General features: G+C 41.8%; 2 protein-coding genes across 6 annotated transcripts in view; one reads left to right on the top strand and one right to left on the bottom strand.

Moving 5' to 3' along the window:
• MTMR2 (myotubularin related protein 2) overlaps window positions 1-2,279 on the top strand; it is a 64,679-nt gene extending 62,400 nt beyond the window's left edge. For all 3 annotated transcript variants that reach the window (XM_042792608.1, XM_032990876.2, XM_032990878.2), the window contains one exon: window positions 251-2,279. In XM_042792608.1, the coding sequence (XP_042648542.1) occupies window positions 251-412 (162 nt within the window). In that variant the 3' untranslated portion in view covers window positions 413-2,279. The remainder of the gene's footprint in view (window positions 1-250) is intronic.
• Window positions 2,280-3,331: 1,052 nt separating this feature from the next.
• On the bottom strand, window positions 3,332-24,566 carry CEP57 (centrosomal protein 57). Of its 3 annotated transcripts, none has more exons than XM_042792893.1 (11): window positions 24,456-24,566; window positions 18,881-19,037; window positions 15,497-15,676; window positions 15,059-15,180; window positions 14,099-14,215; window positions 9,658-9,735; window positions 8,425-8,529; window positions 8,196-8,276; window positions 7,595-7,839; window positions 6,768-6,912; window positions 3,332-4,599 (listed from the first exon to the last, which is right to left on the bottom strand). In XM_042792893.1, the coding sequence occupies exons 1-11, from the start codon at window positions 24,480-24,482 to the stop codon at window positions 4,363-4,365; spliced, it is 1,494 nt and encodes a 497-aa protein (XP_042648827.1). In that variant the 5' UTR covers window positions 24,483-24,566; the 3' UTR covers window positions 3,332-4,362. The 3 variants fall into 3 exon arrangements, with proteins under 3 accessions (XP_042648827.1, XP_042648828.1, XP_042648829.1); XM_042792895.1 differs by having other exon boundaries at window positions 4,441-4,595; XM_042792894.1 differs by lacking the exon at window positions 8,196-8,276.
• Between the last annotated feature and the right edge of the window lie 277 nt (window positions 24,567-24,843).

Genomic DNA, 24,843 nt, shown 5'->3' with positions numbered 1-24,843 from the left:
GTCATCTTTCAAAATTTACGCATTTTGTTTAGCCACTACTGCACTATGCGTGTTGGATAAAATTAGTATCCCAGAGCCAGAGCAACTACTTGCCTACCCCTGGGCTGGAGACAGTGACACAACCAACCTACCTACCACCCCTCCTTCCCTCAAAGCTGTGTGCCAGGCCAGCGACAACGTTTTGTGGTTCAGGCTTCCACTTCCATGCTTACCTCCCAGCACTCAGCTACACGTTTTTTTTTTTTTGCAGGAACCTGTCCACAATCGCTACAAGGAGCTTCTTGCCAAGCGGGCTGAGCTGCAGAAGAAAGTAGAAGAACTGCAGAGAGAAATCACCAACCGTTCCACCTCATCCTCAGAGCGAGCTGGCTCTCCCGCACAGTGCGTCGCTCCTGTACAGACAGTTGTATAATACAGACTTTTTTTGTCGAGTACCTTCCCAGGACCATGGGGGCAGCTTTTCTGAAACCCTCTGGATTTCCAGCACGGTGTCTGGGAGATGCCAACCTATTTATTTATTTCTCTCCAGGGTAATTTATTAGTACTGTAGCACTAGAGGAAGCTTAAGCAAAACCACACAAACCAACCAGGCCCCCTATGCAATTAACCTTCTCAGTGCTAGATTATAATACAAGCTAATGGCGCTTGCCACCTAGAAGAAACCTAGTGCTCTTTCTTTGTCACTTATGTGCTGGAAATCACTTGGCTTTAAAGAGAGACTGTGCACTAGAATGAAGTACTGTGGAAGAAAAATGTCTGCTCAGAAGTTTGAAAAAATCTCCCCTTTGCTAAAAGGAAATATCACATCTGACTTTGTATTGGAGCCTACAGTACAGCTGTAAAGTCATTAAACCCTCTGCTATTAATGTCTGCATAGCAGTGATAATGAGAGCATTGGCCAGCATACTTAGAGACAACCAGCGATAGCATCTGAAACATAGCACCATTCTCGCTTTTCCCTTCACTTTGATCTAGATCATAGGAAGCCATGTAAATGATGCCTTATTTAAAGAAAGGGCAGCTTCTACCAATAAAACATGGTGGTAGAGGAGCAAGCTACACATCCTGACTTAATTTTGTAGGACAACGTTTACTTCCCCCTCTGCAACCTTTAGTCTCGCTTACGGTTTGCAGTGGGTGTGCCAGGATGCAACTTGAGCACCTTTATTTCTTGGGGGGGGGGGGGTGGGGGGTGGAGCAGAGTATGGCTCCCCTGGGCTTCCTGCAGCTCCTCTGTCCTCCAGTGCCTCATACTCATCAGGGGAATACCAAGGGGCACATGTGAACTGCTGGGATCAGTCATTTCATTTTGCTTGGGTAAGCATAATTAGCAATTTTAATGCTTCTGTGCAGGATCATAGTGGTGTATGTACTTAAGGTATTTCAGTTTTCTCTTAACTAATGGAAGCAACTGCATATCGACCAAAGAAGCCTTTCAGTCTGCATTGCAACTGCTACTTAAGGGTATTCTGGTAAACCACTTAGCCAGTTTGAGCCCTGTGTATAGTCTTTTTCCTCATAGCATACTTCAATTTTAATACAAAATTTTACTGTAGAAGTAGAGATAAAACCCACACTTGGTGAAACCATGGCTGCTCCATTGCTGTTCCAAACAGACAAGTTCAGGGTTGTAGAAGAGAGGTAGGGCTTACAGGTTGACAGAAGCTGTGTCTGTGCAAGGATCTTTACCGCAGGCTGCTTCTGATGGCCACGCTGAGGAGGGGCAGGGCTTGGTCTGGGCTCCTGTGTTGTTCTTTTATAGTAGGATCCCATACTGTGGTCACCTGTTCAATACACCCATCAGAGGCTGCTTCACTCAGCCTCTCTTCCAGGACAGAGAAGTATATTCTGAGAGTACAAGGGAACCACTTTACACAGAAGAAGTTGCCTTTCAGAAGCCACGTTCCTTCCAAGGCAGTAACAATTTCCCCCTGCAGTTCCATTTCTGCCTACTCTACTGCTATCAGGGTCTCAGTACTTAGAGAAATCCACAGCCACCTTCTGACAGAATAACAGGCTGTACAGCATCACTGCAATTGTTACAGGGTGGCCTGAGATGTTACGGTTCAATAGTGCAATGAATCCACATGAAATACCTTCTGAAGGACTTGGACTTGCTTTCAGGTTAAAGGGCAGATACGCTCTTGTGTACAATCACTATATGAGATGGTTCATAGCATTATTCTATATTAGCAAATTGACTATGTGTGTATATTTTGTTTCTTGATGAAGGCTGTTTGGTTTCCTTAACACGAATAAAAATTGATAAATGGGTAAAATTCCTGTGCTCTTATCTTCAATTATGTGGTTCTCCAAAGGACTTGCAGGACATGCAAATACTAACAAAATAGCACTGAAAATGTAGTAGGACAAGTCCGAATCTCTCTCATTCTTCTGCAGCTGGTCTTGCAAGATACTCATGTTCAAAATCTGAAGTTTGGAATGACAGAAAACCAAAATCCATCTTTAGAAAAGCTTCTCTTATTCTATACACATCAGTGTTAATCCAGATACAGTGCTTAGCTGCTCAATATTAGAAAAACACTTCCACAATTAAAAATAAATCAAACCATGTCTGCACTTTACAGTGCATTAGCACAGTAACTTCTGTGTAAAAGGAAGATTTACATTTTTCTATGGAACTCATGTTAAGTCCAAATTGACTGGGATGATTTGAGATCAGCTCGATGCCTGCTCCTTGATGCTCTCACCCCTGGTAGGCTGCATTCCAACCTGGGCACCTCATTCACCCTGTGCAGCACAGATGGAGCCTAAAGTACTCCTAAGGCCTCCCTCAGGAAGGAGCTGCATGAGGACAGCTGGAGGTAATGCTGACATTAACCCATCTCTGAGCAAGCTGATTCCCCAGAGGCCCTTCCCAACCAAAATTAGAGTGTAGTTTCAGCTACTGATTTTTCAGAACCTCCAGAAAGAACTGCTCTCCAGGAGTTACTCCAGCTACCTGGAGTCAGTTTCTAATGTAAATGAAGTTAAGGGGGATGGCTCCAGGCCTGATTACAGCTTTGGGCATTTCTCCTCGGAGCTAAAACCTTCTGTGCCTTGGATGCACCCAGGCAAGCAGGGTGGGTCACTGACAGATAATTAAAACTCAAATCCCTTGTGCCCGTGTTGACCCTATAGAGTTCCTTGCCTGTTCAGCTACAGGCAAGGGTGGACAACTCCAACTCTCACCTACCCGCAGCTTGCTGGCAGCTCCTGTTCATTACCCTGGCCAGGGAGCCAGCACATCACCACAAAAAAGCATGCTGGATGGGCCACGGTGCTGCAGCAAACGCTGAGTGAGCTTAGAGGAAGCGCAGGTTTCCCACCATTCATTCAACAGGCAAGCCAGCTTTATTATTTTTCAACTGTATAAACAGGTAATCTGGGTCTTCTATACATTCCATTAATAGGAAATTCTTTACATTATTAACATAATAAATAACATTTACTCAGCTGTGCAAGTGAGAGTGCAAAATGAACTGCACCACTACCAAAGTAGATAGCTCATCAAAGCATGTATTTCAAGTTAAAAGCAAGATGCCAGGACTGAATGGCATGATTGAGGCACTTGCAGTTTAAAACACTTGTGCTTTATATCATTCCTCTACCACCCAAAGCTGTGAGCTAGGAGACAGGATATTATCCCCTATCCTGTAGCTTTTTCATAAAGTAGGATTTCTGTAGAAAAATTTCAGTCTTAAGACTTTAAAAGAATTCAATCTATCATTAAGCAAAATAATTTGGAAAAGTTATTTTGCTCCTTTGAGTACTCAAACATCCATTGCCCTTAATGCTGACTAATGCAATGTAGAACAAGAACTAGGAAAGCCTTTTGAGGAAAGCTCCATAGAACACCTTTAAAAGGGCATCCCTGCTCTCCCTTAGCCCCTCTCAGAGTCTGAGTAGTTGCAGCTGCACACAGAACAGAACTGACAAAAGCCCTTAAGACCAGGGGTCACAGCATCGTTTTCAGACAGGATGCATCTTGAGAAGCCTCCCAATGTACAGTTCAACAGCAGCATGAAATCGCACTGGCATTTCACACACACCAACCCACCTGAAGGCGCAGGGCTTGGTGTGCTGAGGGGAAATGGAGGGACTGCTGGGACCGTAACACAAAAGGAACTGGTGGAGACCTGTGGTTAGATTCAGTGGCTGCGTACCTTTAAAAACTGAATGTGGTTTAAGCTAGACCATAATATATACAATCAAACCCAGGGATGGAGAATTAAGGGCCCATATTCCAAAAGTGCACTTAGCATACAGTAGTCTCTCACACAGCAAGAAAGGCAGGTGCTTTATGTCCAGAATGTGAGAAAGTTTGACCGGGATGGTTCAAGAACATCTCCTGCAGAACAGTCAGTAGTCCCAGCTGATATCATCTTTCTGTAGTGAAGTCTGTATGGTCTGCATGTCTCTCAGCAACTGAAGGTTTTTCCGACTCCTCTCTCCAGGTTTCACTTTGATGGGACCAGCGTTCTTTCCTTTTGTGGTTACAGTAGTTGTTACTTTAACCTCACTAACAGGGAACCTGCTGTCTTTTACTTGTTTAGCAGAAGTCTTTTTGGACTTGCATTCTCTCTTAAGTCTCTCTAGCTGAAAGAGAAGCCCGAAGAAAAACATAAAGCAATCACCTTGTTTCAGTTTATGTTGGGAAAATCTTCCAGACAGCTGAAATATCCCACCACTTATCTCACTCAGCTAAGCAAACAGATGCTTCCAAGTCACCCTGAATGACAAATACTTTATTTTCCTTACACAGCATTGCTATATTCACATCTTTAGAACTGTGCTCAGCTTATAGTCTGAACTACTACTGACAAGTTCATTATGGAGAAAAATCTCTGTTATGAATGTAACAGAAAAAGTTACATATGACAAAAAGTTGATTTGTCATTGTTACCATCCAGTGATTAAAAAAAACAGAAAACATTTTTTTTCTACATATACTAGCGATTTTAATAGCTAGTCATCATCAGAGATGTAGCCTTAAAAAAAAAAATACCAGAACTGTGCTGAGGTGAAGAGCTGGTATCCACACACAGCACTGTGAGTCACAGCTCGTAAAACTCAGTACTCATCAACAAAGACTCAGCTGGCACAACCCTGCACGGGGAACTGGACGGTCTGAGGTGCAGACACACTCATACTCTCAAACCACAAAATGGGTGGCTTCGATAGTTCCCCTCTCTTCAGGTAGTGGTGCTCCCTGCTCCTAGTTTATAGCATGCAGCAATTTTCCTAAATCCTGACTCCTCGAACTCTTGCCAATAGCTAGTCAGAAGCCTCAGTATATGCAGAATCATTACTACTGGGAACTACTACACATCTGTTTCTTTGCAACAGTTCCTCTGAAGATCATGAGATCAAAGGCGAGTAATGTGTCTAACCAAAACCACTTCACATCTCCATTTTGGACTACAGCAGCAGTGCTCTCAGTACATATTTTGTCTATGTCAGGTGAGTGTAAATCTCGGTTCATGTGAACTGAACCAGATTAAACACATGGGATTAAGCTCTTCGGAATAAATTCACTAGAATTAATGAAGATCAGAGAAAATAGGGGTTCAAAAAGTTTTACAGCTTTGAATGAACAGGCTACACTCTTCAAAACATTTTGAAAGTTGTTTTAAGCTGAAACAGATATTTCAGGTTTTATAAAAATGCAAATCAAAACACAGGCAGGCCATTTATTCCAAGCAAAGAACTGTTAAAAGATTGAGGGGATGAGAGAAGTGTAAAATACAATGCAGGAAAAGATCATAGTCATAGACTGGTTTGGGTTGGAAGGAACCTTGAAGATCATCCAGTCCCAACCCCCTGCCATGGGCAGGGGCACCTTCCCCCAGCCCAGGGTGCTCCCAGCCCCGTCTAACCTGGCCTTGAACCCTTCCAGGGAGGGGGCAGCCACAGCTCCTCTGGGCAACCTGTGCCAGTGTCTCACCACCCTCACAGGGAAGAATTTCTCCCTCATATCTAATCTAAATCTACCCTCTTTCAGTTTAACACCGTTACCCCTCACTCCATCCCTACCCTCCCTGAAAGAGAGTCCCTTCTCATCTCTCCCACAGGCCCCCTTTAAGCACTGGAAGGCAGCTCTAAGGTCTCCCCAGAGCCTTCTCCAGGCTGAACCCCGCCAACTCTCTCAGCCTGGCCTCCCAGGGGAGGTGCTCCAGCCCCCCGAGCATCTTTGTGGCCTCCTCTGGCCCCACTCAAGCAGGTCCATGTCCTTCTTATGTTGGGGGCCCCAGAGCTGGACACAGCACTGCAGGGGGGGTCTCACGAGAGCAGAGTGGGAAATCCCCTCCCTCAGTCTGCTGGCCACACTGCTCTTGATGCAGCCCAGGACACAGTTGGCTTTCTGGGCTGTGAGCACATGTTCCAAGCTCACACTCAGTTTTCCATCCACTGCTACCCCAAGTCCTTCTCTGCAGGGCTGCTCTCAATCTACTCATCACCCAGCCCGTATTTGTGCTTGGGATTGCCTTAACTCATGTGCAAAGATGTGAAAGCTCTTCCCAGGACAGGATGAAAAGTGGGCACAGGGGCGACATAAGACAGAAAGAATGCTTCTGCAGAAATACTGGGACAGAAAGATGGAGGTACGCAGACACCTCCATTTGTGGGACATCAAAGCTAGAGCTAGATACTACTGCTCTACAGTAGTTACTTCTGCTTTATTCAACTACTGCTACATTAGGATATAGCATAAGAAAAACCATAGCAGCTCTACAGAACCATGAACATAGTCAAAAGTAACCCACCTGCAACCGATGTCTCCGGACTTTGCTGATCTGATCTGCCTTTGCTTCCATTTTTCCCACCAGTGCCTCAAGCTCCCTCTCCAGATCTTCCCTCACTGCAATGGTAGGGGCCTCCTGGACAAGCTTTGACAGCTGCTGGTGATCACTAGCATGGAATTCAGACAGAACAAAGATTGCATCAGACTCCCTTGGCTTCTAGTGCTTGTACACCCAGTTCAGAAATAACACTTGTAGTAAACCATAGCATCGGCAGCCAGGCATGTTCAACATGCCATAACAAACCAGTAAGAACAGTTTTGCTGGTTAGCAGCATTATTCCAGTAGCACATCCTGGTGGCAAGATGCTGCAACGTTAAGTCTCAACAATATAAGTAGCTTCAAACTTCAAATCACACCTTCAAAATGACCAGATAACCCCTCGAGGGCATGATCTCAGCACTCGTTCAGTTACTATTTTGTGTATTTATCTGCTGCAGCTGTGCAGGAGGGTAACAATTCATGTTATATTAACCAGGACAAGCAAAATGCCCAGTAAAGCTGTCCTTTAATGGAGCGTTTGTCCACTGCATCAGGGGCTGTTACCACACTTCTCCCTTACCCCTTATGGATTCAGTACTGCTGCATATAAACGCAGGTATGGAATCCAGACTGCTTTAACCACAAGGAGAAATGACAGCCACCTCACCCAGTAGAACAAAGAGATTATATGCAAAGGACTTCCTAAAGTTAACTCCCTTCTCAGGCAAAACCTTCCAACTTTAAAGCAAAAGGCAAAAGTATAAATCATCTACATTCGTAATCTGCAATGGAGAATATGCCAAACTCACAAACTCATCTGTCCAAATTCATCTTGTAAAGTCAGCAACACTTCTGAGAGCTCTTCCTGGGATGAAGAAGAATCTTTTGGCAGAGATGACTTTCTGCTTTTGCTGACAGAATGACCAGCACTGATGGGTTTTGCTAGTGGAGTATCATTTACCACACGATTGTTACACAAAGCTTTCGTGTGTTGTTTCATCAGGTGTAGGACATGTTGCACATTGGCGCCCACTGAGTGACTGGGACTGGTAGACTGGAAGGAAAAGTAAGAGACACCTCATTTAAATGGCATTGTCAACCACCTACTTGATAATAATGAAGAACATTTACAAACAGTAACATTTCTGATTTGCTGCAAAGAATGTATTTTTTGTTTGAATGAATATACACTAACAAGAACAGCTCAACAAGCAGCATAGAGAGGACCCATTTTTGGAAATGCCAGTTCAGCAAGTTACCAATATTCAACAAGCCTTTTGGAGACAAGCTGGAGGAAAAGTCAAAGAAAATTAAATGATCTGACCACTGGGTGTCAGGAGTGCACCAAACCAAAGCCACTTGAAGAGCTGCAGCTACTGAGCAATTAAACTTTGGAATTAAGCAGCTCACCTTCCCAGCTACAAAGGGTACATCACCCAGGCACAGTCTGTAATGCGGCTGTACAGTGAGATGGCTCGTAGGAGAGCATTTCTGGAAAGAGAAATTTTTATTAAAGATGACACTACAGCAAACCCATTTTCCCTTTGCTTTGTAATGAAAGAGGCAACCTACTTCCTGACTGCATGCACACAGCCGTCTTTAGCTCCTTAGTAATTACCCTTCTCTTCCCCCATGTTACCTTTTCTGGCTGCTTAGTTTTTTTCCTGGGTTTTCTTGCTTTTGGAGAAAGCAATGGTGATGCTGCTTGAATCAGTAGTCTGTTGGTTTCCAGGCCTGTCTGAAGCTTTAATTGAGGGAATAATAGGCGTTACTAGAATTATATTAATAGATAATCAGAGACAGAGTAAGCCAAGAATTACAAAACAAGAATTTTAAAAATATAGGTTCTCTGAAAGCAAAGACTGCAATTTTTTCAGATGCTTCTGCAGTCCAAGGTCAATTTAAACATTAAATAAGAATACTTCCTCTGGTAGCATTACTCATCACTAATCCTAGTAAGATAGAGAATTAGTCTTACTGTATTACTCCCATGCAGGCAAGTGCCAAAACAGCAGCTGTGCTTTACACCTGACAAGGTATTAGGGAAGTCGAGCCACCCAACCCAGCACAACTGATCCTGTGGCATATAGTAAACAGAAAACTCTCCTTCTGTTCTATTAAATTTGACGGTGAAAAAACTTCTCAACCCATCTATTGGAAGCGTTAAGATGAGGAGCTCACTGTTGACAGTGAGAATTCACACACTTTGTTGTTCCTTCCAAGAGGAAGCTATGACATGGCTTTAGAAATCATCTCCTAACCAATCTCAACTAGAAGCATTCACAGAACAATTATTCATGACTGAGACACCCTTTCTGACATGCCCCCCCTCCCCCCATGACAAAGGCTAATGCTAGGGCATAACACCTTACCTACATACTTATTCAGCATACAAAGAACATTTAATGAACACAACACTTCAAGGTTAGGAGACCAGTGTCCTTATGGGCTCGTAACCAATAGTATGCTGCCTCTTTTTTGCCTCCTTCTATAGTATTTCTAATCACAATTATGAACTAGGGAGCACACTTGTTAACCTTGACCTATTTAAAGCAGAGATCTTCATACATCTTCCTCAACTATGAATTAGTCTGTATTTCTACTCCTCTTTTCCAGCTAGCTTCTTTTATTGAAGAAATCAAGCTTCAGTGCACAGGTGCTGTTAGAAGGTTTCCAAAAAGCTCAAAGAACTTCGGAACATTTGGCACCTCAGACAGAAGAAAAAAAAAAAAAAAAAAAAAGAGAGACTAAACCAAGGTTTTAATTATTCTGTATATGGGAAGCACTTTCAGCAAGTTTAGTTTTAAAGTTGATGGAAAGGAAGGGCTAATTACAGTGCATATCTGTACAAAAGAAATTTCCTGTTGGTTACCTCAGCTGCTTTTTCCTGAACAAGCTTCCTTGCATGTTCTTCCTCCTGAAGCTTCTGTTCCAGCTCTTTCATTTTTTTCTAGTCAAAGTTGAATAAAAATAATAGCATTAGTAATTAAACAATTTTTTTCTTCCTGAAGCCTACAATATTAACAGCTTGAGCAAAAGTACGTCAGTTCAACTTACAACTTCAAAGCTAAGTGAAGACTTCAGCCTTAAAATGACTGCTGATCTTTTGTCTATATAGGCAGTCAAGTGCTTATGCTTAAAACTTCATTGATTTTTCTATTTTTACTTCCACAACTGGTATCTGAATTTAAGTCGCAGCATACAGGGAGAACAATACACAAGGCCCTTTCTCTTTGATTGTAATAAAACCTAGAAAAGTAGGTTGTTTTGTGTACATTATCCTGAAAGATTTTGTACTACAGAAGGGCCAGCAAAGGTGTATCATGTATCATTATAAGCTGAGAGAAGACTTGCTTTACTTACACCACTAAAGGTATACTTGCTAATATTTGTAACAAACTCCTAGAAGACAGGAATTTTTGAACATCTATCCACCTTCTTAATAAAGAGGGAGGAAAGTTTATGGTACCTCTGAGGTATCTTTAAGCAAAACGGAACCGCTTTCATCTTTTTATGGTTAAAAGCATGTAAGAACTCTTTTGAAAGCCCTTCTCAAGGAACAGAGTTGAGGGGAAAGGCACACATTTCTTTGTAAATCCTCCAATAAGATGAAAACCTCGTGTAAGTAGGATACACTTACTTAACACCCAATGTTAAAGTTATTTGATAACTTTCTGATTTTATACAACAGAGTGCAAAAATGATCCAGAGCTCCACGACACAAAACAGCTTCTCAAAGACTGATTATTAAGAACTACTAATCAAACTTAAGTCAGAAAAGCATGCACATCAAAGTAACAGGTATATTTGTACACCTGTTTGTTTATAAACCCACTATGTTAAAGTAGTAAATATTTCAATCCTGCTTTAATAAGTATTAACTGCAAGATTCATATAAACAGCTGTTATAGAAAGGTGATAAAAGGCAAAACCCTGGATAAACACTGAGGACAAAGGCATATAAAGGAACCAACTACTTCTGTTGAATAAAAGAGCCCTCTTGACTAATTTTATTTTCCTCATTCAGATCAGATATATTCCAGGTAACTTATAATCATCTTCTGCCCTTTACAGCATGCAGCACAATTCTTGATTTCAGTGGTCAGATGCACAAAGATCTTTGTTTAACCTGTCAGGTATGACAGAATTTTTAATATAGAAATGCTAAAGCAAATCTTCCACTTCAACTGAAGACTGACATGAAGCTGGGCCAATGCTTTTGAAATAAACTGGGTAGCCAGCTGTTTAGCTGCAGTGTGCAACAGAAACTGCACAGCAAGAGTGTATCTTACTGTGTCTTCAGACCCTGTTGGAAGTTACCTATCCAAGTTAACTTCTCAAAATTTTTTTTTTCTTGCTTAGAGAAAAAAGTATTACATAATCCATCTTCCAAATTCAGTTCTCCCTCAGGAAGACACAGATTACTGGTCCGTCAGCAAGAGGGAACAAGTCCAAAGAGCTGGCTAACAGCCAACACAGACACTCCCCAGCCTTGCTCCCCATCACGTAAGGTAGCGTGGCACAGAAAGGGTGCTGCAGGTCAGCACTGGGCTGCTTAAAACACTGCTCAGTCACCAGTAGCTGCTGCAAAAAAAAATAAATGAAAAAATTGAAATAAAATATTTCAATGTCTGGTTTTGCTCATTATCTAAGGAAAATTAGGTTTCATGCAATCACCTCACTCATCCTGGCCTGTCAGCGAAATAAATTTCAAACAACTTTAACCAAAGACGACAGGAAGGTATGAGACCTCAAAGATACAAAACACCTAAATTTCCCCAAAATTGGTTGCCTGAATAAACATCCAAATTAGCTCCACCAGAGAGGAAATGTCTCCAGTGTGAGGACAAGTTTTGCCTCTGTGCTTCACTACCCTGCAAATTAGCACCCGCTTCAGAGCTGAGCAGTCAGCCCATGCCCAGCTGGAACAGGGCAGATGTTGCTCCTCGACACTTGGCAATTAGAGGTTAGAGGAGAAACTGTTGGCTTAGGTAGCGTGCAGCCACAACAGGATGAGAGGACTCGTTACTTCTGTTCACAGAACAGTGGGGTTTTATTAAGTCTCATTGTTAGCATCAAGAAAAGATCGATTACTACCAACTACAGTTCTACAAAACGTGTCATCTACACCTACATGCAAATTTTGGTCATCTGGCCACATGCAAAACCAGAGTCCAAACTGCACTTTTAGGGTACAACCCCATCGCCTGACTCCATCCTCAGACATAGGCAGGTTCAGGCCCTCTCAGTCAGCTATCCAGAGCCTGCACTGCAGGACTACAGCTGCAATACACATACACCAGAAAATGCTTTTGAGCCAGGGATTCCAGTTACAAGCACTTCACATGAATGATTGTCTCAGCATTTCTTTTTTACAACCAATATTAACATTGGTAAATTGCTTGAAGGTAATACAGGGCCAGGTAGTGGCTCTGCAAAGATTAAATGCTTTCAGTAAGACCCCCATACAACTTGTTCTCTGGAAGAGTGTCTGAAATCAGAGGCAGCTAAATCATTGCTCGCTCAGGAGTAGTCATCTCACCACTTTCCATCTATTTCAGCACACCATACATAGAAACAGACTTTCTTATCTATTTCTTGCTTCAAATTAAACTTGCAAATGTTCTTGTGGTCTTGCCACAACTAAAGCAGAGATTGGAGGGGCAACAGATGCAACTGTTTTGTGCAAAGTGTGCAGTCACCCTTTCAGGATTATAGGGTACCACTTTGCACATGGATGCTCACATAGAAAAACAGCCTGCAAGCACAGAGGCAGACAGACCTGTCGATCAGAAAACAGCTCATGACAGCAAAACGATCACAAGGAAAACAAACTTTGGTCAGAGCTAAATCCAGATTTCCCAGTTCCTAGAACTGATTCAAAATTCCACTAAAATATCTAATTGTGGCAGCTACTCATTTCTAAAGATATCAAAGAATTAAAGGCATCTACTTGGATCCAGGGGGAAGAAAAAAAAAAAAAAAAAAAACAAAACAACAAACCAACCAACCACAAACCAAAAAAAAAAAACTGTTATGCTGAAATTATGTTTACTAGCCAAGCACAAACAGACAAACAACCCAGCCCCACCAAACTCCAGCTGCTACCAGTCAAAAACTTCATAAAAACCCTTGAGAAAGGAATTCCTGTTGCCAAACCAGTTATTTTTATACTGGAGGAACATACTGCTACTTTCAGTGAACAAAGTCCAAGAGACACTCATCTCTCATTGAAAGAGTCTGTCCCATGTAAAACAATGAAGGCACTTTTACTCCATAAATGCAGCTTATCAAAATGGGGTGTCAAGACCATAAACAGCTTGTTAAACCTACCTGGGGTCAGGGACTCCTGAGAATAGCGGTAGTGTCTAAAGGTCCTGCAGCAGACCAACTAATGAAAGATTTACTACCAAACTTCTCCTTATGTACTCCTGGAAAACACCATCTACTTCAGCACCTGGCAAGGGCTGGTGTGAAGGGTGGCAAGCCTACAATCATGATGGAGGCCAGAGCTGTCCTCAATACCACAATCTAATCATCTACTATCTCCTCCTTTTGGATTAAAGAAATATGCAGGTGGATGACCCTCCCTCATTAAGCTCTCCATAGGTCCCATGCTTGGGAGTCTTGTGGTCTCTCTACAGCAGCAGGAGGAGGTAGCATGTGGACTGGACTTCAGAAATCACACTACAGATGGTACACAAAAAGAATACGATCAAACATGGTCATACTGAACTTTTAAAAGCTACCAACTCAAAATGAATCCCGAAGAGGCAGATTAGCTCAAACCCACTGACAGCCAGCCAGTGCTGGAAGCCTAACAATGTCAAGCTCCAGAATTCTGCAAGCAAAATAATAATAATTGCATTTCTTAAGGAGGAGAGTAAGTGGCTAAAAGAAAAAATACACACCAAAACCACACAAGTCAAGTGACATCTAGGTCATATCAGAATATAACTGCTAGCATTCAGTAGCATGCAAGGCCAACTCAGAAGTTGAGAGATTAGGAGTGCCAGCAACCCTACATGTCTATGCACCAACTAAGAACAAGACGAACACCAACAGATACTATTAAGGCTTAACAAAACTCCAATTCTTGTACTGAGTAGTGACCTAAAGACTACCTGGCCATATAGACTTTCAGCAATAACTTCAAGTTTTTACAACACTTTAGCTTTAAAAAAAAGATGTTTAGTTGCTGCCTCTCTCTACAGCACAAAGTTCTGTTTAGCTCTATTATTGACATAGAGCTATAAAATGCTGATACAATAAACAAGATAAATCTGATATAGCATCCAACAGAAATGACAGACCTCTGCTATGGACTGCATTGTATTAAGTCTGCTGTACTCTTTTTCCAGCATATCCAGCTTTTCCAATTTAGACTGAACATGTGATTGATCAAGAAGTCGATCTCTCTCCAACGAACCCTTGAAGGGAGAAGGGAAAAGCAAAACAATTATAAGCATAATAAACCAAGACCATCTATAGTAATCCTTGTCTTCAGCACAAAGGAGACCCAGAAAAAGTTCAAAGGAACTGCTACTTCCTCTATGCAATTTTAGATGGTGATACAATTAGGCAGCAAGTGCACCACTAGCCCATCAATGCTGGGAGCCTCATACTCAACCAGATTCAGATGAGCAAAAATTCTACAGTCTTTCTTCCCTCCGAGCCCAATGTGGTAGAAAACCCCCAATACTCATGAGGTTTTTTTCTTCAGTAAGTATTTGTGGATGTCCTATTTCAGTCTATTAGAGACCAATGACCAGAGTGCTCTAAGTGATCCATACCCCTATAAAACAAAATTCAAGCTAATTTTAGAGAAAATGCAAATCTCAAAGTCACTGATGGCAGGACACAGAAATTTTACTATTATTTCTACAGAATCAGTATTTCAGTCCCAGTTTAGCAAAAACAGTACTAGTAAAGAAAACCCCCAAAGATCTGAAGAGTATAAAGACAAAATGCAGGTTTTTTTGCAGTGGCACCTGGCTATAACACTGAGGGAATAAGGATGAGCTACTGTGCTAAGCCAGTTATGCAGAAACAAACAATTCTTATTAATATCAGAGCCTGATATTGCCTGAGAGACAGGTGCACAAAGGCAGAAAATACCAGGGTCCTGACAAGACTGGGAAATTACCCACACCGACGTTTACAAAGGCCAGCTGGAATACACATAAAGCTATTAAAATTACAGTAACTACAAAAAATCATGACATAGTTTATAATTTTCATAACTTAATCCTGAGATGATCTTGAGAACACACCTGTTTCTCCAAGAGATGCGACTTCTCATTTTCTGCATGCTGGATCATTTTTCTCATGTAGTCCAGCTGTTTCTCTAAAAGGCTGCACCGAGACTCAGCAGCTGCCAACTGAGAAGCCAGTTCTGAAGATAACAAAAGGCAGAAAAATGAAATCATGTACTGCTTATTCCAGGGATTTTTTTTTTAAGCTTTCGGGACAGTTCCAGAACAAACAAGAAAAGGACCACCTAAAGAAACTCACAGATGAAGCCTAATGAACTTTTGTATGCATGCAAATCCCCAAAACAAAATATGCTTTTAAAACTATTTCTTTGTAACTCCATTTGTCACTGCAAAGTAAAAGATGTTGAAAGAAGTAAATTAGTTTTCTGCACTGATAAAAACCAAGATTCATCCACATCAGTGTTGTGTAGTATCTATATAAAGTTTGCAAACAACCTTGATTTTTCTTTGACACTTCAGTCTTGTCATGCTCTTTGTGTTGCATTTGTTCACTTAGTACTTTTTTGTAGTCTGCTGTTTCCCTGCTGAGGTGTTTTACATTCTCTTCTGCCTGAAGCCGTTCCAACTCCAGCCGATGAATTTTTTCCTGGAGATTCTTCAGAGCAGAAAATATTGCTGCAATTGAACAAATACCTTTTGTTAGATACCATTAAATCACCACTTCAAGATAACATCGAACTTGAAATGCTTTTGTAAGAGCATGTTATGTAAGAAAGTCACAGTGTTCCTTACCAGCCTCTAAGAGTCCTTCCAGGAACTAAGACCTGCTTCCCTTTAAACCACAACTGATCCTAAAACTAGTCTCAAACAAATAGATGCCCTTGGTGCACACCTTCCTCTGGAACATCTGGGAAAGATGCACCCATTTCCCAGAACAAGGCACATAAATATTCTGTAGATTAAGTGCAAACAGTGCATCTTCTGACTCTTTATCAAAAGGAAATTAAAGGTCACAACTACATAGTTAAAACAGTAGCAGTTCTTTATATTTTTATTCCTCTGCAAATGCATGCTAGCACAACAAATACGCAAACACAACGTTCCTATGACTCGTCACAGAGCAGAATAAAGGTTAGCTACCGGAAGGGCTATAAAAGAGTTTATTTCTCTAAGTGGCAGCTCTTTTTTTTGATTCTTCTGTTTTTGCTCTTGTGTTCCCCTCCTCCCCCCAAGACATGCATCTCCTTTGTGCTGAACAACCTTCCCTCTTTCTATTCCACTCCCTGCTTTAGCAATTACTCAACAAAACCTTTATATAGTCATTACCACAAAAAGAAAAGCAGTAGTAATAGAACTCACATCACCTTGCAATTAGACCATCTGCTGGTAATCTGATGTATTACGTCTCTTAGCTGTATTAATTCTGCAAAGGGAACCATAACCATAAGCCCTTCCCCTATACAGTCCCATTAAAGCAAAACACAGGGACATCTGTACAGACAGCTTATATAGCAGACTAATCTGCAAGGTCACATTAACCCACCCCTTTGTGCTTAAATCCACCCCAGAGAAAGAATGCACCTTTATTACAGAATGCACGAGCACAAGAAAAGTTGGGACTGCGTATTTGTTTGAGCATCAGATTACAAAAAAAGAAAGGAAGAATAATTATCAGAATGAGTTTGCCAGGGTAACCACTCATCAAATCTTGAAATGCAGAATTGCACATTAGAGTACCATATTAATAAAAACTACCTGCTTTAAGATACCTGTTACGTAAATGAGTGACAGCAGTCACAGTTACAGAGACAGTTACAGATAACTTGGCCCTGTTTGCAAGATCAGTCACCAGCTGTACCCTCAACTCTATTTATACTACTGTTATCGGGATTCAGTTGAAATGGGCATGGCTGAAACTATGAACAACTTTGTTACTACTATCCTTAATGCTAAATTGAAATCTCTGTATATTTACAATAAGGACTAACAAAATACAGCAATAAAGCAATTCATGCAATGAACAGATGAAGGTGAAACCCAACAGAATGCTGAGTATCATTCAGTCATCCTTATTAGAGTATTAAAACCTGCTATGTATGCGGAGACACACTCATATAGAACAAAGAATTCCAACCAAAATAAGCAGAATTTACTGTTCTCAGTTTCAGCATTTTTCAATATGTTTTGTTTTGGTTGGGTTTTTTTTTTTTGGTTTTTTTTTTTTTTTTGGTTTTTTTTTTTTTTTTAAATTGCAGGGTGGGAGGGGTGCTAAGGACCCTCAAGAACAATCAAATATATTTTCCCATCTGAAGTTAATTGCCATATCCTTAAAAATTAGTAAAATATACACTCCAGAACACTTCTGCATTTTTAAAAGCTATGCAAAAAGAGTCATAGAATGGTTTGAGTTGGAAGGGACCTTAAAGAGCATCCAGTTCCAACGCCCGGCCATGTGCAGGGACACCTTCCACTAGATCAGGTTGTTCAAAAAGAGTAAGACATTAGATCATCTACCTGTTCAATTTAATTTTCAGTACATATTCGTATTTACTTAAACAGTTTTTTAAAAAGGGATATTATTTATCAGACTGTCTCCCTTCACCTGTACTTACTCCAGAGTTGGCAAATTCCCTGTTTGAAAAAAGCTGCCAAGTGAAAACTCGGAAGTCTTAAGTTTGTCACTGATGCAAAATGCATCAGAATCTACAAAATTACACCTGCATCAGTAATTAAAAAGAAAGCTCTTTCCCTTACGTACAATTTTTTATCTGTCACAAGGTTACTTTAGTTTTGTATAAACAGCACTCTCAAAACTGATGGCTTCGAGCGTATGAAAGCATATATTGCATTTTAAATAGCACTTCAAGAATTGAGATTTCTTCTACTAGGTCATTAACGTAGAAGTCTCTAGTAATTCAGGCATGAATTATGTTACTGGAACAGAGACTTGAGGCTATCATGCTGATTTTTCACTTAGTTTGAGCAATATTAGGATTTATCCTACATCTTTCATCACTTTTCTCCTTATGAGGAAAAAATATTAAGTTTTTTCATATTCTTCACACAGTTCCAGTCTTAAAGGGAGTATTTTTGCAATGACCCCAAGTTAAAAAGCTGGTATCAAAGGATCAGTCCTGCTCTGGCCTCCCAACTCCCGGGGCTGCCTCCTGTACTTACCCTAAGGCAGCTCTGGAGTACATCTCATTGCATGAAAAGCCAATTCACCAAAATAACAGAAAACTAACCAAGAATGGTTTTGTACATGTCAGGTCAGGCAAGATGAACCTGTTTATCTGGAGATGAACATCAGGACCAGAGTGGGAAATGAGGGAGAAGGAATATCCTAGAAACAAGATTAAATAGGAGAAAAATCACCTCTCTTTTTGGTGGTGCAAGCTCTCAGTTCAGCACTATGCTGAACTCTTTCCTGTATCCTCTAAGTCTTCACTGATATGATAAATATTCCCACTACACCCTTTGTCCCTGACAAGTATTCCCATTTCAATGGGACCAAACTTCTCCCTTGTCTCCAAACCATTCTGGGGAAAAAAGTCTCCATGTTTCAAACTCAGCTGTTGAACTCATGAGAGGAAAGATTGTGGGAGAGGAAGACTGAAGAAGGGACAAAGAAAACATGTCAGGACAATTTCACAGCTCTCTACTACAGAAGAGGAGCATCTTCCTCCAGCTGTAAGATGACTTTTTTCATTAGGTATTCTTCAGAAAGAGAAGTGCCACGGACCTACAAAACAGGTGACCTGCACATCCCTGGGAAGTGATAAAAGGACAAAAAGACTGCAACCTTTGTAGATGTGGACATACAGTATTTCACTGTATGATTTGGCAACAGGTAAGAAAACAACTTTGTTTAACTATTACCTCTGCTGTTGCTTTCAGGATATGGAATGACAGGTTTCTGTGGGGAGCGCAGCAAATCTGAATTAATAAACGGCTTGTACTTTGGATATTCTATAAATGAAGTTGCAGAGAGTCCATCTGTGGCTGATGCAGAGTTATGGGTTTTGTGCAGATCATCCTGAAAACAAAATGAGCAGTTATTCAGTAATTTGTTTCTCTGTCACAACAAAAAGAAAAAGTAGAATCCGATCAGATTACATGTAGAAGTGCTGCTGCAGGAGCCTGTAAATACTTCAAAAGCTGTATTTCCTTCCATACAGCCTTAGGCTGTGTCATTTTTACATCCAACTCCCCTCCACTAAAAACAGTATCAGAAAGAAAATGTCTTTTCCATACTAGTTTCCTTTTCTACTTACTCATACTGTCTTTTGCTTATTGTGAGAAGGTATCAGATGGAAAACAGCCACCTTCTTAACTACTGATTATACCTACTGCACCAAGGTGGCCAAACCTGATAAAGCACACGCAGGACGACCCATCTAACATAAGAGCTGTTAGAGTGGGCGGGGGAACACACCCTCTCCTCACCTCACCCTCCCAGCTGCATAGTCCCAACCTCTTTCCCACTGGCTTCAATCTTTCCTATCCTTCCATGACCAGGCAGAACCTCACCAGCAGACGCACCTAGATGACTTTATGCTACCCCTGATAGTGGTATCAGCACAAGAAAAGCAGCAGCAGATCGTGGCCAGGAAGGCACCTCTGTCCCTGAGCATCAACGTGCTGTTAGAGCATCTTGAGACTGTTCTCAAAAACATGGCCACAGAGACCACGGATTCCCCAGCACTCTACCTCAACTTTCCAACCTTTTGCTGTGGTTTGGATATTGCAATGACCAGAGGGGACCACCTAGCTGTGAACTCACTGAGTTGTTGGCATACCATTAAACCATATGCTTTATTTATAATACGATTCTTCTAAGCAAAAGGATCACAGCACTTAGTATACCGTATTTATGGTTTCAACTCAAAAACTGGCTACCTGATCTAAGCTTTCCGATTTGTGTATATGAATTAAATAAAATACAAATGCTTATTTTTAACAAGCAAGAGTAATTTCTCTCTACTGTACCCACCACAAAACATTTCAGTAATAGCATCTGAAGGTAACCTAAGAGAGAAGTGGGTTGCAGGCAGATGCAATGCTTCTGCAGCTTTCCACAGAGCACTTACTTCACTAAAATGTCAACTGAGCAATGGCTGATCTTGGCAGGGTTTTAAGCTTTTGCAAAAACCAATTATTGGGTATTTGCGATATATTATCATCACCTAAATTAAAACACATAAAGTATTTATATAAGTATTTCATAGCAAATTAGACAACAGCCAAAAACCCATTATGAGGAAGAAAAACAATACAGGGATAAAATCTAAGAAAATCTGTAAGTTATTTAAAGCCTATATACAGCTGATTTCCTCTTATAAATTATTTATTGTAGACAAGAAAATTAGAACCCTAAGTACTCTGAATGTATCAATCAGCATTTCTAAGCACAGTTTTAGGAATGCTTTGCAGTTCACATTTACTTTCCTCCACAACATAATTGCTTCTCTTGGAATAACTGCGTTTGCACAAGAACTTTTGCTACCACAGAATGCCAATTAAAACACTAATCCCTAATTAAGAATATATTAACAAAAATATTTTGAACAGATTTTAGTATGCATGCATATACACACTGGTTTATGCTCAGTGGCCATACTGGTCTAACTAGAACATGTGAATTTAAAACCAAATGAAAGCCTGTTAGGTGCTAACATCAAAACCTAAACCTCATTCCTACAAAAATACCATCAGCATTACAGGATGTTGAATTGATAAACAGACATTTGTAAGACCAAATAACAAAGTAAAAATGAACCAACCAAAACATAGTAATTTACACATCAGGCAACAGAATAACAGCAGCAATATAAGACTCAGCAACCTAAATGACAGCAACTATTGATTCAAATATCAACATACTGTCTGCTACTGATCCAAATCAAAGGTATCCCATGAAACAGTCAAAAGGGGAACCAGTTTGAAATCAAAGTAGGTCTGCCAGCATCACAATTTTCCTAGATGTCTTTATGTTTCACCTATAAAATCTTGTCTGTGAATTAAAAATGACTACATAAAAGAAAAAAACAACAAACTACAGGAGTTTTTTGTTTGTTTTTTACTGGCATAGGTAACATAATTCCAGCCAACAGTAGACTAGCTGAAAGAAAATGCTAGCACAAACACTTGAACACCAAGTTACACAAAGCAAAACAAATACAGGCTTTGGACTAGTTGCATGTCTTCTAAATTTCATCTGGATGCAGGGTACAGGTACTAATTTGAATAGTGTAATAGTCAGTACAGATATCTGCTTGAAAAGTACTGAAAAAAAACGTGCTTAAATAGTGTCTATTGTGTAGGGAATCATTCTTTGCTTCAGTCTAAATAATCACTTGCTACCATGTATATTTTCCTTAAATATTTAGGCAAAAGACTGGTTTATATTCTGTTTCACAAATAGCAACTTCTAAATAACCTGAGTGAAAAATTTGAGAAAGTTTACAAAACAGCATCAAGGCATTTCCCATCACAAATCTCAGACTCAAGTATCACACTAATTCTCTGCTCTTCTCAATTTCTCTCAAGTCATTAAAAACTATTTAAGTCTGTTTCTGCTCTTGGAAATTCTCATGGGGAGCATCATGCTGTGATGTTCAGGAAGATCCTGAAACATTAAAAAATATGTATGAAAATCAGGGATCTATATATTTGCTCTGAATCTCAGCTAGGCCACATTTGCTAACTACATCTTCTCCCCTCATTCTGGGCACTCCCTATAGTCTTCCTTCCTTAAGCCACACTAAAGTCTCATAATAGTACAAGAAGCAGCTCAGTGGTCCCACAAGGAGCTAAGTACACCAGCGTTATGTAATGGCAGTGATTTGAGAGCATTTAAACTTCACAGGTCGGAGGACATTACCTTCCAAAATCTATTGCTGCTTCCACTGAGTATCCCCTGACTATGCAATCATGCAAAAGGGAACATTAAAGACCCAGAGCAGCAATAGCTTAACACACAGTAATGCGCTGTGACCTCCTGAAGCTCCCAAAGACTAAACATGGTAGAAGAAAACAAAACAAACAAAAAACCCACCAAAACCCCTCCATAACCTTATATGCAAAGTTTTAAAGTTAAGAATCAGCAACTGGGGGCAGTGGTATACTTTTCAAACTAATCAACTTGTGTAGATGGTAACAACATTGCTACATCTCTGTTGCAGTAAGGAAATACCGCATACCATGGAAAACTTTCCAGAAGGCTATTTATGTCGGTGCTATACCAAACGTTTTCAGGTAAGAAAAAGGAAAAAGCCCTATTATTTTTCTCATTTTCATATGGAATTTCGCTAGATCCCTGGAAAGTAAAAGTAACATGATTTATATACAAAATGTAGAATCAAAGAGGCAGAAAAATGAAGAAAATCTCTCAGGCAATAACTGTAGCAAAAAATATATAAAGGGACCAAGTCAGCACCTTTGTTACTAGCACTGGGAAAAAAGACTGAATTAAGAGTGGGTGTATTGTAAGTTCTTATATGGATGCTCAGAACAGAAAAAAAAAAAAATAGAAAAAAAAAAAGTTTGGTAATGCTTTAAATGACAGCCAGTAGTTCTCATGCTCTGTTAAAAAAGATAAAGAGCTGAAATAGGGGAAAATTATCTAGAGACTGGGAAAAAAAGAGTAACCGGGTATTGAGATCACTGGGCATAAAATATCCAAGTACTCAGTTACTGAAACTTTCAAAATAGCCATTTTGGAGGGACAACCTCAGTTAGCAGCCTGCCCTCATCCCTCAGTACTGCATTACTGGGAGAGTGGGGAAGAACAGCCCCTATCACCCAGAGGCCAGCCTAAGTGATGTCTGTGCCTCCCTGATACAGAGTCAGGAGTGCTCTAAATTTAAGTAACAAGTCTAGTTAAAAGCAGACATTAAAAGTTAGCTCAGTCAAGCCATTACATCAAATAGGGGAAAAAAAGATGTTGGTACAACACTGCAGTGTGCCAAACGTGTTAAAAGCAACTATTTTCAAAGTTCAGAAAGTGTAAAGTTTGCTTTTTTCCTTTTTTTTTTTTTTTTTCCCAACATATACAAAAGTCTTCAGTGTGCAACTTTTTTTCCTAAAAGTTTTGTTTTACTGACTAAATTAATTAAACAGACTCCATTCATTTACTTAATACCAAAACTAGCTTTCCGACATCCTTCTCTACGCATGCTAGGAGAAATATCAGTTAGGAAGGGAACAGGAGTCACCATTCCTGCTGGTGCAGGTATAAATATGGGACCACACTGCAGAGGAGAAGACACACAACAGCGAACATGGAGTTGGGTGCTCACCACGCAGCTAGTGAGACCCTCACTCCTCACAAGACATATGTTGCACACCATCATGCTTCATCCTTTTCACCTTCTCAACTCCTCTAGAGCCTGTGTACGTCACAGCTACTCACAAAAAAAAAAAAAAAAACCCAACCAAAAAAGCCACCAGACTTCAGAGCTAAAGACATCAAGCCAAAATGTCAAGCCAAAATGTCAGATGAGAAACCAAACTGGAAGCTCCTGTTTCAGGCGAGGATCTGGCGGAGGCGGGCAGCGTCCATCCCCCCAGCTCAGCACAGCCCCCCACGCTGCACACACACACCAGCCAAGCTCCATGTCACTAGACAGCAGCAGAGACGGGGGTCCCGGTAATTCCCGAAGCTCAGCACCTCCAGAAGAACGCGAACCAGGAGGTTCTACTCCCCTCCATGCAACCACCTACCCGTGACCTGCAAATCCAGCTGGTGCTCACACACACCCCCGTAAGGACACAGGTATGCCCTGAAGTCAAACCTCAGTTTAAGGTGGCGTTTTCATCCTACCAGCAGAAAATCAAGAGACTAAATCGATTACCAGCTCTCCCGTGAGAAGCAACGGCTTCCTGTGGTAGCGTAACTGACCCGTAATTGCACAACTGCACTGCTTAATTGTGCCTCCTCTGGCTTTGGAAGAGGCGCTTTCAAAGTCACGACCCTAAATTATTCCTGAAAACAAACAGAATTACAACATTTTATTCCCATCCGCTTATAAATACGCCCTCCAAGCACTAGCACGGGGTCCGCGCTGGCTTAAATAGCAGAGCTCCTTTCTCCTTTTCTGCCGCTTTTGTAAAACGTGTGCGTATACAACAGCTTATACATATGTGCACGTAAAAGCCACGGCAGCTTCCACCGCCCGCGCTGCTGCCGCCACGGACAGGCCGCCCGCCCGCAGCCCCGCTCCCGCCAGACCCCCCGGTGCCCGGATTTCCCGCCCTTTCCCTCCCTGCCCTTCCCCGCCCCAGCGGGCCGAGCAGCGCAGGGAAGCCCCGGGCCCGCCTCCCCCCTCCCCGGCCGCCGGGACCGCCGGCGCGGCACCGCCCGCCTGAGGAGGCCCCGGCAGCCCTCACCGCCGCGGCGGCCCCGGCTCCGCGCCGCTGGGCCCCGGCGGACTCCGACTCCCCCTCCTCTCACCGTGCGCTGGCGGCCGCGCGCCGCCATGTCCGCCGGCGCAACCCCACGTTAGTGCATGTCCCTTTAAGGCGCGACAGCCCTGCGGCGGCGGCGCCTTTCGCACCGATCGAGTCCCACTTGACTGACAGCCAGCTTGCCAATGGGAAGAGAGAGGCGGAGGTAAGCCCCACCCCGGAGGAGTACGAGCGCCCGTCGTTGACTCAGGTTTGAGTGACGCGTGAGCTGCCCAATAATATAAGGAGAGCGCTTCTCAAACCAATCGAAGGGGACAAGGCAACAGAGACGGTGCGGCCTCCTGAGGCCAATCGGCTGAGCGGAGGGGAGGGAGGGGAGGCGTGCGGGAGAAGCGAGTGGCCGCGGGATTCGTCTGCGGCACACGGCGACCGCC

This window comes from Tyto alba, unplaced genomic scaffold (assembly GCF_018691265.1).
Source record: "Tyto alba isolate M040663 unplaced genomic scaffold, T.alba_DEE_v4.0 Super-Scaffold_2, whole genome shotgun sequence".
Lineage (NCBI taxonomy): Eukaryota > Metazoa > Chordata > Aves > Strigiformes > Tytonidae > Tyto > Tyto alba.
This window is presented reverse-complemented; position numbering and strand designations above follow the sequence as displayed.